Source organism: Saccostrea cucullata, unplaced genomic scaffold, assembly GCF_032062105.1.
Source record: "Saccostrea cucullata isolate Sc308-1 unplaced genomic scaffold, CSIRO_AGI_Scuc_v1 ctg2667, whole genome shotgun sequence".
In the NCBI taxonomy this organism is placed as follows: domain Eukaryota; kingdom Metazoa; phylum Mollusca; class Bivalvia; order Ostreida; family Ostreidae; genus Saccostrea; species Saccostrea cuccullata.
In genome coordinates, this window is record NW_026927697.1 from 39,015 (window position 1) to 53,388 (window position 14,374).

A 14,374-nucleotide genomic window follows, 5' to 3' on the forward strand; every position below is an offset into this window, starting at 1 on the left:
ATGGACAGCATACGGACATCCATGAAGGCTGAAGCCGAGTCTCTCAAAAATATGGTGGACACAGTGCTCTCAGAAAATATGGAAGAATTATACCAAATAGAGAAGTCATTACTGGAGAAATTAAAGAGCCAAGAGAAGACATTAGATGATTACATTGCCTATCTCAGTGACCTTGTTAAAGAGTTCCAGAGTTACCTGACTGTCCTCTACTGAGCTCACTGACTTCACAACTAAACTTCCAGACAACTTAAGAATAAAATCCATACCAGAAACCACAAAATCTGTCACTCCCGAATTTTTTTCTGCTCAATACAACAAACATGATGTTAATAAGTTATTAGGGAAAGTAATTAAAACAGATAGAAAGGCAGAACTAAGAAGAATAAAGCCAATGGTAATTCCTCCTATTGTTACATCAATGAAATCTACAAGTGAACAGACAAAACAAGATAAACACGTGAAATCTGACAAGAAACAAACAATGTCTCTATCTGCCTCTGTCACCAAGGTCAGGGAGTTCTATGTACAAGGTGTTGATGATGTATACCATGTATCACTAGATCAATCAGACAGACTCTGGATCAGTGACAGGTATGGTAATCTTGTCCAAACAGATCTACAGGGGAATGTGATACAGAAAATTAAAACCAGCGGTAAAGATGAAGGTTACCACTCAGTGACACAGGACAGGGATCTGATCTTTACAGACCAACACAAGAAAGTCATCAATAGGATAACAAAGGATAATACCATCACTGAATTCATTAAAACTGAAGACTGGACACCACTCAGCATACATTCCTCCCACATCAATGGGGACTTACTGGTGGGAATGTTTAAAGACGAGGTTAGGGGATTGATTTGGATGAAAGATTCAGAGGCTAAGGTCACCAGGTACAACAAGACAGGAAAAGAACTCCAGAACATACAGAGGGATAACAAAGGACAGAAACTGTATGGTATACTACACTACATCACAGAAAACATCAATGGAGATATCTGTACATCAGACTATGATAAAGGAGTAGTGGTGGTGAATAAATCAGGACAACACAGGTTCTCCTACACAGGTCAAAAGTCAGGGTTCAGTCCCTATGGAATCTGTACTGATGTCCTCGGTCACATCCTGGTGTGTGATGTTATCAGTAAAACTGTTCACCTCCTTGATCAGAACGGTCATTTCTTGTCTCTATCACACACCAACAAGGGGTTTACTTTCCCCGTAGTGTGTGTTTGGATGATGAGAACAATCTCTATGTAGGACAACGATACTCCAACGAACTGACAGTGTACAAGTATCTATAGTGATTCTTATTCTGTTTAAAACATACTGTATACATATAGTTACACTAAAGAAGTTCTCCTTATTTGTATACAGAAATTAGTATCCTGTAATATGTTTTTATATTGATCAATGTGTTTATATACCAGTATTTATATGTATAACTAAATGTAGTCAGAGTGAAATTTATAATTTCTACACATTATTCAAAATTCAAAGCTTAGCTCAAATAAATGAAAGATATTGCATGAAAATTTGAATGCACAATTTTTTTTTTTACATTTACTGTAAATAAAGTGTTACAGTATTACAGAAGCTACTCATTTTGAAAGACAACAACTAGCATTTATAAGTGGATGTTTTTTTTTTTTGTTTTTTTTTTTTTTGAATAAAAGATTTTATTTCAGATACATACATAATTTCATATTTGAGGCATCACCTCCGCAGAGGCCCTCATCATATACCACACCTGGGGTGCCAGGGGCTCCCTGGATCGGTAACAAATTTTATACATGTATAAAAGGTAAATCAATGCCCTGTTCACACGACAAGTTTAATTCGCAGTAAATTAATGCGAAGCAAACTAATGCGAATCAAACTAATGCGTATTAAATTGCGTTCACACGACAGCTAATGCGAAGTAAACTAATGCGAATTAAAATTTTACTTCGACAGTCAGGCGTGAGGAAGGCTATTATGACGTCATTTGCAAATCACGTCACCTTATGCAGAAGCAGATGCATTTGACATAATGTCACAGTGTCTGGAGACATATTTTAGTGATTAAGACATTTTTTCTTAGTTTTTGACTCAAAAATAGCACAAGTACTTAAAGTTGACCACCGACATGATGCATTTGACTCAATTTTGCCATTACGCATGCCCCAAAATTTAATTCGAATTAGCTTCGCTTAGCGTTCACACGAAGCTAATGCGAAGTAATTTAATGCGCAGTAAACTAATGCGAAGTAAACTAATTCGCATTAAATTCTCCGTGTGAACGCTAAGCGAAGCTAATTCGCAGTAAACTTACGTTTAATTCCAATTAAACTCTCCGTGTGAACAGGGCACAAGAATAATTTTGTTAAATAAATATATCAAGTATAAACTTATATAATATAGTGTATGATTTTAGTAGAAAGTAACTCTATTATAAATATAGTTGGTAACAATGACATCATGATTATATTCAATAGACGATAATTAGCTGCTTCAAAAATATGCAGCAGTGACATCATATTTATAAAACCCAGTATAAGGTTATAGTAGAATATACATAAATTTTACAAACAGAATAGTTGACAGTAATATCATGCGGCAGGACTTGCTTTTACAGGTCACCTTCACAGTCCATTTTGTCCTGCCACATGGATGTACATGCAGAGGGCCAGCTCACCGTCTAGTACATATAAAATTGATACAATTAATATACATAAGTTTTATGACAACAGTTCAAGAATTTTAAAATCTGAATTTATATATTTTGTCTTTTTAATAGTAAAATACAACTGCATCAGCGCGGTTTTTAAAAAGCAACACACTCCTTCATATGTAACCTGATCTTTAACAATTCTACATTTCATTTTATATTTGTAAATCTTACACGCCACGAATGACAAAGTATTATCTAAAATAAAAGTGTATTTGTTGTTGAAAATAATAAAGCCTATAACAATCATTTTCCATGTTATATCTATCTTTATTAGTTGAGAAATTTTACTCCAGATTGGCTTTATCAAGTCACATTCGAAAATCAAATGTTTGATATTTTCTTGTGTATCGCAGAAATCACAGTTGCCACTGTTGTTTTTATCCCACTTACTAACGGATAGATTTGTAGTCAACAGATTATGTAGTAGCTTATAACTAAATTCTGATACAGATTTATCAAATAATGAGCGAACTTTAGTTTCATATATAGTATCGAATTGACTCTTATATATTTGGAATTCTCTACACCAGATATTTTCCATGATTGGCTTGTGCGATTTCTTTTTTATTAAAATGTTGTAGAAAAAGAGGCCCACGGGCCTTATAGGTCACATGTGTATCGTGTAACATCTTTCAACCAATTAAAATTGGTTCGTGTTTTAAACCAGAGGCCATGAAATTCACAAATCACAATTTTGAAAGAGGCACCATTGCTTATCATAATTATAAAGTTAGCATAATACATTACTTAATACCCAGAGGTAGATCAGAGTAACAAAGAGAAAATGCACTTCCACTTTATAACCAGTTTTGCACCTCAACCCAAAGCAACCACTGACCCTGGGGTCACATATTTCAAAATTTTGCAAATTTTATCATAAAATGGTTGATTAATACTAAAGAGCAGATTTCAAGGCATTAATTTTTTTTCAGACTATGTAACCCCCCCACCCCCTCGACCCAGGGGGCATAAAAAATAACCATTTTGCTAGATGCACTTTTCTTCATCATAAATATATACATGTTTACTTGGATCATTGGCATAAGACCCAGGAGCAAAGGAAAAGATTTTCGAAGAATTAATGCATTTTCACTATATAATCAATAGAGCCCCATCCTAACACCAGAACACCTGACCCTGGGGCCATAAAATTCACAATTTTGGAAGTGGCACTCTTGCTCATCATAACTATCTACTTAGTTAGTTTATTTAATACCCAGAAGCAGAGAAGAATATTTTTTAAAGAATTAATGCATTTCACTATATGATCAATAGAGCCCCACCGTAACACCAGAACCCCTGACCCTGGGGCCATAAAATTCACAATTTTGGAAGTGGCACTCTTGCTCATCATAACTATGTACTTAATTAGTTTATTTAATACCCAGGAGCAGAGGAGAAGATTTTCAAGGAATTAATGCATTTTCACTATATGATCAATAGAGCCCCGCCCTAACACCAGAACCCCTGACCCTGGGGCCATAAAATTCATAATTTTGGAAGAAGCACTCTTGCTCATCATAACTATGTGCTTAGTTAGTTTATTTAATACCCAGAAGCAGAGAAGAAGATTTTCAAAGAATTAATGCATTTTCACCATATAATCAATAGAGCCTCGCCCTAACACCAGAACACCTGACCCTGGGGCCATAAAATTCACAATTTAGGAAGAAGCACTTTTTCTCATCATAACTATGTACTTACTTAGTTAATTTAATACCCAGGAGCAGAAAAGAAGATTTTCAAAGAATTAATGCATTTTCACTATATGATCAATAGAGCCCCGCCCTAACACCAGAACCCCTGACCCTGGGGCCATAAAATTCACAATTTTGAAAGTGGCACTCTTGCTCATCATAACTATGTACTTACTTAGTTTATTTAATACCCAGAAGCAGAGAAGAAGATTTTCAAAGAATTAATGCATTTTCACTATATGATCAATAGAGCCCCGCCCTAACACCAGAACCCCTGACCCTGGGGCCATGAATTTCACAATTTTGGTAAAGGACTCAATGCTCATTACATTCATGCCAACAGTTTGCCTGTTTGATGTCCAGGAGTAAAGAAGAAGATTTTTAAAGATTGCAATAATTTTGATGGTTTTTGCCCCATCCCTCAGGCCCAAGGGGGGCTGGGACCATAAAATTCAAAATTTGTATTCCCCTTCACCCATAGATGCTGTATACCAAATTTGGTTGAAATTGGTTCAGTGGTTTCAGAGAAGAAGCTGAAAATGTTCAAATGTTAACACACGACGGACGACGCACGACGACGGACGAAAACGGATAGCAATAGGTCACCTGAGTTACTCAGGTGACCTAAAAACAAGATTTTTTTATTAGAAATATCTTCAAATTTCCCGTCAAAATAGAATTGTTGATTAGCGTTTGTGTTTACGAAGTTTATACTTTGTATGTTTATGCGTGAATAGTGTTTCTATAAGGCGGTCTTTACCATTAGATATTCGCAAAGGAAATTATTAGTGGATGCTAATTTTTCTTTAATTTCATTTACATTTTTGAAACCATTTCATTAAAAAGGTCTTTTACTAACAAAAGACCCCCTTTGGTCCAATTCGGAAAGAATAGTTGTTAACCTTTAAAGCAAATGTTTTTATTAAGCCAAATATCCTGATTTGCAAGATTTGTAAAAGTATTATCCTTACATTCATTAAAAGCCAAGACAACCTCTTTATAAAACTCAGGAAGGGAGTTTAGTTGTAATCATTGTAATTTGTTACGCTTGAATTTGTTAAAAATGCAAAATCTATATTATTTTTGTACAAAACAGCATTTACGAGAGAGAGTAGACTGCTTTCATCTTTCGTAATCTTTGTAACCCATGAGGCTTTAATAGCTTTGACTTTAGACTCAAAGTCAGTGATACCGATTCCGCCTTCGTTTATGCTTCTTATTAAGGTTTTGCGTTTAATTCTTTCACGGTTACCCCAAAAGAAGGAGAATATTATTTTGTTTACACTTTTAATGAAAGATTGCTCTGGGTTCTCTAATATTGAAGCAGTGTATAATATTTTTGAGATTAATAGAGAATTTATAATCTGACATTTTCCAAAAATAGTTAATTTTCTGCTTCGCCAAGAGTCAAGTATTTTTTCAAATTCTCCTAATTTGCATAGCCAGTTTTTCTCATTTCTTTCTGCTTCGTCATGCCCTATGTATATGCCGAGGCATTTTATTGTTTTAGAGTTAATTCTGACACCATGTAGAGATGTCTCCCCTTCCATGTCTTGTTTAAGTTCTCCCAATAGAATACATTCTGTTTTTGATAGATTCAACTTTGTACCGGATATCGACCCGAAATCTTCAATGATTTTAATTACGTGTTTAAGAGATTCTTCATCTTTGACTGGAAAAGTACTATCATCCGCATGCTGTATGCATTTTATTTCCTTTTGCGTATTATATATTTTAAAACCTTGAACATTATCTGATTTATTTACCTTTGTAGATAAAATTTCCATTACGAATAGAAATAATGTAGCTGAGACAGGACACCCCTGTCTGATGCCTCTATTCATCTGACATTTTCTAGAAATCCAGCCATTATTTTTCATGTGAAAATAAGGGTTTGTAGATAAGATTTTGATCCATCGGACAAAGTTGTCACCGAAGTTAAACTTCTTCATTGATTGAATCAGAAATTCCCACTCAACTGAGTCAAACGCTTTCTGAAAGCCAGCAAATAATAGTATACCCGATTCATTGTTTCTTTCCCAGTAATCAAAGATATCTAAAATAAGTCTAGCATTACTGCCTATATACCGTCCTTTTATATACCCAGACTGATCCGGGTTAATTAATTTATTTATAATTTTTTTTAAACGCCGAGAAAAGACGCAGGCTATAATTTTGTAGTCGCAAATTTGTTAAACTTATGGGACGGTAATTTTGAGGTTTATCAAGATCACCTTTCTTGTGAATTAAAGACAAAACGGAACATTTTTGTGTATTTGTTAATTCTTGTTCTTCGTAAGATTTAATAAGCGCATACATGTACTGTTTTAAATGTTTCCAAAACATTTTGTAAAACTCAACCGGTAAGCCGTCGAGTCCAGGGGATTTGTTGTTTTTCATTTCAAATACTGCCTCGGAACATTCTTTTAATGTAGGAAATTTGTCAAAAAAATCTTTCTCATCATCAGTAAGCTTAGTTTGCATTTCAATATCGCGTAGGTAATTATTTATTCTTTCAACTGTAATTTTCTGAGATGAATACAAGTTTTCATAAAATAAACATAATTGATTAAGTATATCGTCGGTCTTGATAAGGATTTTTTCATTGACTCTGATTCTGTTTATAACGTTATGTGATTGATGTTTATTTTCGAGCCTTAAAAAGTATGCTGTATTCTTTTCACCCTCATCTATCCGTCTTGCTCTTGATCGAATTTGTGCTCCTTTTGCCTTGTTTTCATAATAATTATCGAGTTGATTTTCAAGATCTTTTTTTCGTATCATATCTATTTCTGTAAAGTGCTTTTTTTCCATTTGTTCAATTTCGTTTTCGATCTTTTGTATTTTTTCCCTTTGAGTTTTGTTTCTGTTTTTACAGTAGTCAATACTAAGTTTCTTGATTTTGAACTTAATTAGTTCCCATTTAGTTTTACAATTGCTGTTTTTTCTAATTTCTTCGGGTAGGTCAGCGAAAAAATTGTTGATTAAATCACAATACGCCGATTCTTTTAAGATCGATGTGTTTAACTTCCAAAAACCTTTTCCGCGTGTATTTCCAGAAATTTCACATTTAAAAACGAGAGCAAGATGATCGCTTAATCTTGACTTAGAAACATTTGGCGGTTTTCGTAGAAAGAAATTTCGAGGTTTGTGGCAGAAGTTGTCAGTGAAAAATACGCAATCAATTTTACTTTTAGGTACGTTTTGCCAGTCACACCAAGTATTACCATTTTTCTGGTGATTTAAATTTAACCAGAGATCAATAAATGAAAATTTAGAAATTGTATCTTGCAATATTTTTGCGCTTTTGTCTCTCTTGTTATTTGAATCACAATTGAGATCGCCAACAAAAATTATGTTTTCTTCATTTAAACTATATTGCGATATCCATTTAGAAACCTTTCTGAAAAAATCAGATCTTAAATTTTCAGTGTTTGGTGCATATATATTGATAAGGGTTATATTTTTGTTATCGTGTTCAATATTTAACAATATGATGCGACCGTCATTAGATCTGTGTTGATTTATAAACTTAAATAAGAATTCTTTTTTAAACAATATTGTAACGCCCCTACTGTGGGGGGAATTAGAAAAACAATGATAAGAAGACCCTAGCCATCTTGCATTGCACTGCGTCTCCTTTTCTGATACAAAATGATGCCCTGTTCACACGGAGAGTTTAATTCGAATTAAACGTAAGTTTACTGCGAATTAGCTTCGCTTAGCGTTCACACGGAGAATTTAATGCGAATTAGTTTACTTCGCATTAGTTTACTGCGCATTAAATTACTTCGCATTAGCTTCGTGTGAACGCTAAGCGAAGCTAATTCGAATTAAATTTTGGGGCATGCGTAATGGCAAAATTGAGTCAAATGCATCATGTCGGTGGTCAACTTTAAGTACTTGTGCTATTTTTGAGTCAAAAACTAAGAAAAAATGTCTTAATCACTAAAATATGTCTCCAGACACTGTGACATTATGTCAAATGCATCTGCTTCTGCATAAGGTGACGTGATTTGCAAATGACGTCATAATAGCCTTCCTCACGCCTGACTGTCGAAGTAAAATTTTAATTCGCATTAATTTACTTCGCATTAGCTGTCGTGTGAACGCAATTTAATTCGCATTAGTTTGATTCGCATTAGTTTGCTTCGCATTAATTTACTGCGAATTAAACTTGTCGTGTGAACAGGGCATTAGTTTCTTGCAAAAATGCTATGTCGCAGTCAACGTTTTTTAACCATTCATACAAAATACATCTTTTGTTATAATCATTCAACCCCCTACAGTTTAACGACAGACATTTTAAGGTAGACATTGTGACAAAAGGAAAAAATATTGCTTTACAAAGTGAGAAAAAAAAAATGGAAATAGAGAGTTTCTAAATTTTACAGTAAACATTTTACCCTAGTAGCTGTCAATTCCTTGCTGCTTGGCCTTGCGCTGGGGCCTTGGTTGGGACGCCGCGCGTGGTCTGTGCCTGCATTTATCTGCAATTCTCTGAATGATTTTGCCCATCACGTTTTTACCAGGCCAGGCATCTGGGTTTGTGCACAGGGTTTTCTCCGCATCTAACCCGGTTCCCCAGTAGCGGTCGTAAACCGAGTGAGCAAAGATGACATTTGGTTTTGATGATGTAAGGAGATCCTTCACATCCTTTAACCGGGTTACCTTGGCACCGATGATTTCCTCCATCACTGGTTCAGCTTCTTGTCGCCACTGTGGTGACTCGGAAACGGATTTGCCAATGAATTTACAATCCAAAGCGGTTTTAGATTCCCGGATTTTTTCTGCAGCGATCAGATTGCCGGTGTAAAGACGAATAATGACCCCCATCGAATAATGACCGGGGGTCATTTTTCAACGACAAAAAATGACTCCCCACCCGTAGAAAAAAAATCCTTTTTTGTAGAAAAAGAGTTCTAGGGGTCATTATTTTATATGTTAGTCCTATAAAAAATTGACCCCCATTGAAAAATGACCCCCTTTAAAGTGATACGAAATTTATAACAGGTGAAACTAATTTTTACATTTTCTGTAACCAGAAAAATACAAAAACTCGTATGAAATAATTAAGAGATTCGCGTAGTCTTTCAATGCTAAAATTGTGTTTGAAAAGAGACTCTTTAATTGTCAATTAAATAAAATTTCTTTTTAATATTCCTCCCTATAATGTTTGCTTAAAGAATGATATTCTACTTGTTTTTTTTTTAGAAATCAAACCATGCAACAATCAGGTTTAAATACTCTTTAATAGGAAAAATTAATTTTTCCTTCATTTCAACTTTTAGCTTGTATAAGTTTGGCAAATCCTATTTGACAATGAAAGAGGAGGAAATTTTTATACACCCCCCCCCCAAAAAAAAGAACATTACGTTAAATCAAAACAAAAAAAAAAATAAATGAAAAGCAAAAATATAAACAAAACTCCATACCTTTCAATAATACTGAAAGAGGCTCTAGATAAAATATTGAAATGAAGTTAAGCCTGCACACAAGTACTATCATATCATAATTTACTTCGCCATGATTAAAGCATACTTTAAATGTTGGTGGGGGTATACTTGAAAGTATTGTGGCAAAGTAACAGTTGAGAATTAGTAGAATAGTACATTATTTTAAGCTTATTTTTAGTCCCTCCTTGTAGAAAAATAAAGGTAGCCCCTAAGAGTATTTTTTGCTGCTTTTGTTGATAATCGACTTCCTCCTAAATAAGTAAGGGGTTGGGTGGGTATAACACCTAAAAATATGCTCTGTAAAGCTATGGGCTAGTGTAAAATACACATTCTAATGCAAAAAACTATACATGTAGACATAACCTTTAGATTTAGCACACAGTATTCATTACATTTTCTTAATTCTTGTTTTACTCCACCCTTTTACTCAGTTCTGAGTATATTTTTCAGAGAATTTAATATGAAAATCAGAACAAACATTTTCAATTTTGTAACGTCTTCTTTATGCTGTATCATGATATGAAAAGTTAATTGAAGACCATTTCTTTTTATGTCCCCGTAATCGAAGATTCGGGAGTATATAGTTTTATCGTGTCTGTCTGTATGTCTGTCTGTCTATCTGGCGGTCTATTTGTCCGCAAAAACTTTAACCTTGACCATAACTTTTCATTTATTGGAGCTATGACTTTCATATTTAATTTGGTATTCCTTGTGACAAGACCTTACTTTGGGTACCACCAAATTTGACCTTTTGACCTTTACCTTGGAGTTTATCCCATTTTACACAAAAATGCCAAATATTTACTTTTGCCATAACTTTTAAACGGTAGATATTAGTACTCTCATACTTATGTATTTTTTTTTTGGCATGACCTTTCATTAGATACTAAACACTTTGACCTTTGACCTTGACTTTGGAGATTTCCGTACTTATGAAAAAAACTTTAACCTTGTCCATAACTTTTGAACAGTAAGGGCTATAGGGTTTTCATACTTCACATGTATATAACTCATTCTTCAGAACTGAATTTAGATGTGTGACCAAAGGGCTATTTTTTTTAAAACAATCAGTTTCATTATTTACGTCTGCTTACACATTATTTATTGGAAAATAAAGGAGAAAAGAAATATTTTTCAAAAAACCACCAGTATTGAAGAATGAGTTATATGTAATCCTTGTTACATTAAACCTTTCTTAAGAAACCATCAACTTTGACCCTTTGACCCTTGAGTATGACCTACCTTTCAAAAACTTATCCTAAGCCATTACTTTTGAACAAGTGGTGTTTGGGCTTTCCTATTTTGCAATTGCATTTCTTGTGAGAAGACCCTATTTTGGGTACCAGTATATTTAAATTATATTTAAGAAAAGTTTAATCTTCGCTATGTTGCCATACAGGGGCATAGCTGTTTCACAAACACCTTTTTATATATAAGAGGAGTTGCGGATAAGAGATGGATACCCCAATGCGTAACAGACGGACGATACCCTCCCGCTTTTCAAGCGGAGGATATAATAATGTATAATACTGCTGATTTTTTCTTTCAGTACGATGATTTCCACCATCGAAAAACAATGTTTACCTAACTAAGGCTCGATAAATCTTTTACTCCTTTAGATTCTGAATCATTGCATTGACCTTAAATTATAGCTATAATTGTATAATGTTATGAGATTAACATATCCTCAATTTATTCCCAATTAGCTCAGGTGACCATTTTGGCCAATATGCTTCTTTATCTATTTTTTTTTTGCCCCCTAAAAAATTCAGCTTTAATCCGCTGGGAGTCATTTTTCTACGGGGGTCATTTTTCTTCACGTGGGTTCTGCAATTTTTTAGGGTGGTGACACTTTTTCTACGGGCAAAAGGGTCATTATTCGATGGGGGTCATTATTCGTCTTTACACCGGCACGAATGGCCTTGGTTAGTTGGAAGGCTTGCTCTGCAGAGGATTCGCCATAGATGTTTAATTTACAGGAATAGAAGTTGGATAGGATGTTCTTTTCGCCGTTGAATGTTTCCACATATTTGGGGTTGTCAGTAACATACTCGGGACAACACTCATCTCCTGGGTCATGCCCGGTGTTTTTGCAAGCGGCACATCTGCGGTCGTTTGTGCAGTTGCGCGCTGAGTGTCCAGCTTCCCAGCATTTGGTACATGTTACCGAGGGTTTGTCAACATTTTGGCCTCTATGAAATATTTTGCATTTTAGGCCCGCGCAGTAAGAGAAGCGGGGAAGTGGTCCCTTTGATGGAGGATCGATGTAAATGTTTTGTTGTTGGTCGGGTTACGGATCTTTTCATAACTTAAGATCGCTTTTCGGGGAAACCCCTAGTTTAGTAATAACATCTTGTGTATCGCTGAGTCGTCCACGGATAGGGGAACGCCGCATATTGTTATGTTCCCCAAACGAAGTTGGGGAACATATTGTTTTTACTCTGTTTCTTATTATGTTCCCCAAACGAAGTTGGGGAACATATTGTTTTTACTCTGTTTCTTATTATGTTCCCCAAACGAAGTTTGGGAACATATTGTTTTTACTCTGTTTCTTATTATTATTATTATTCTTTTTTCTTCTTATTTCTTCTCCGGTACTTTTTTGTCCGCGAGTGTTCTCAGAAACTGTTCACCCAACTGAGCTAAAACCTTTTTAGGGTTAATAGGTGTGTAGTGTAGGTGTGCGGAACGAAGGTCATTTTGCGCGCATACGCCTGCACGTGCGTGCGCGTGATATGAGTGAAATGACTGATATACTTAATATAGCTATAACTTTTACATTTTTTAATGAAATGATTTGAAACTCATTATATAAGGATATATTAATAGTGTAGATAAGGCGACACTGTCAAATAAGCACGAACTCACGCACATGCACGTGCGCTTCGCTCTGATTGGCTGAAACAAAAATCTCAATATCTTTTCTGTTTTTTCACGAAATGCTGTGAAATTTAAAACTTAGGCATACTTTAGGAGGTTCTACAATATGATATATAAAAGTTTTCAAGAAACCACGCGCATCCACGTGTGCTGCGATCTGATTGGCTTAAACTTTAAATGCCTATAACTTTTTTGATTCTCAACAAAACAGGATGAAATTTAGAATATGAATAGATATGACGGATTCCTACATCATGCTACTATCAAACTTGAATGCAAGGACATGAATGCACGTGTGCGCGCGCAATGCGTTAAATAATCGATTTACTTGATATAGTCGTAAATTTTTGATGAAACGTTTTGAAACTCAAAGAATAGAAACATATTAAAAGTGTAGTCAAGGTGATATGGATTTCATGCATTGCACCTGCGCGCGCGTGCAATGCTCAAATGACTTGTATACTTGATATGGCCGTTAGTTTTATATTTCTTTATGAAATGCTTTGATGACCTTCACCTTTGATCTCTTGATCCAAAGGTCACAATCCAGCTCAAGTTCGTAGATGTATTTACAAACTCACTTTAACAAATGCTTAGAATAAGTAAGTCAATACCCCCCCCCCCCTTCTCCTGAAAAAAAAAAATCAATAGCAACGTAGAAAATTTCTCTGAAACACAATCGACACCTGGGATCGACATAAAATTCCACTTAAGGTGCAGAAAAGACTTCATAGAAAGTGTCCTGAAAGTTTTACGCTAAGTCTCTAAAGTGTATAGAAATTATGAATTTTTACGACAAAAATTACAAATTCTGTCGTGTTTGAAATTTAAGTGCAGACGAACAAAGATATGATATAAACCTTTTAAAGCCTTTTTCTCTAGATGTCGTTTATAGCACTCAATTCTACTGATATGAATTAATATTTTAATACCAAGCATTCTTCTTTTATTTTACCTTTGAAATTTATCTGAATTTTTTTTAGAATTACACAATCCCCAGAAATAGCGAGTTTCGGTATATTAAAAAGCAGTACACGTTTCTTCCCCGTAAAACATCAGGTATTTGAATTCATGAAAAAAATATTAATGAGGGAGTGTTAAACAATATCTGTCACATTAGCTGACACCAAAAAACCATGGTACGTACACGACATTTTCTGATTTTTTTTGCATCTGCAAACAGGGCTACCCTCAAATCCACGTGTTTTCAATGTCTTTATAAACATCTCAAAAGCACCCCGGGAAGTAGCTCCCTATGCCCTGGAAAAATAGTTCCTGTCAAAAAAATTTATTTATTTACAGAGTAGATAAAATTTCCTAGGCACAGGTACCAGAGTTGTCAAAATGGCCTGGAAGGAAATAAAAAAAAACTCTCAAAAGAAAGGAAAATCGGCTTTATATGTATGGAACTACAATTGACTAAGTTCATTTTGATTGGTCAATTACCGGTGTGGTACCCTTAGTCGCCTTGAACCCAGTCCTGTCTTTCTGAATAAAACCAACTCCAAGCCCGATGTAAAAATCCTAGTAGAGAAATGAGAATTTGAATTTTCCTGCCTTATTATGTTCCCCAAACGAAGTTTGGGAACATATTGTTTTTACTCTGTTTCTTATTATGTTCCCCAAA

At 34.8% G+C, this 14,374-nt stretch overlaps 1 protein-coding gene across 1 annotated transcript; it reads left to right on the forward strand.

Moving 5' to 3' along the window:
• Positions 1–1,261, forward strand: LOC134275244 (uncharacterized). Its single transcript, XM_062757516.1, has 2 exons — positions 1–190; positions 360–1,261. The coding sequence occupies exons 1-2, from the start codon at positions 1–3 to the stop codon at positions 1,259–1,261; spliced, it is 1,092 nt and encodes a 363-aa protein (XP_062613500.1).
• The last annotated feature ends 13,113 nt before the right edge of the window (positions 1,262–14,374 follow it).

Excerpts from the sequence above, each read along its gene's own strand:
- LOC134275244 (XM_062757516.1), top strand. The coding sequence starts at position 1 with ATGGACAGCATACGGACATCCATGAAGGCTGAAGCCGAGTCTCTCAAA. Across the intron at positions 191-359 it reads CCTTGTTAAAGAGTTCCAGA|ATAGAAAGGCAGAACTAAGA; the intron begins GTTACCTGACTG and ends TAATTAAAACAG.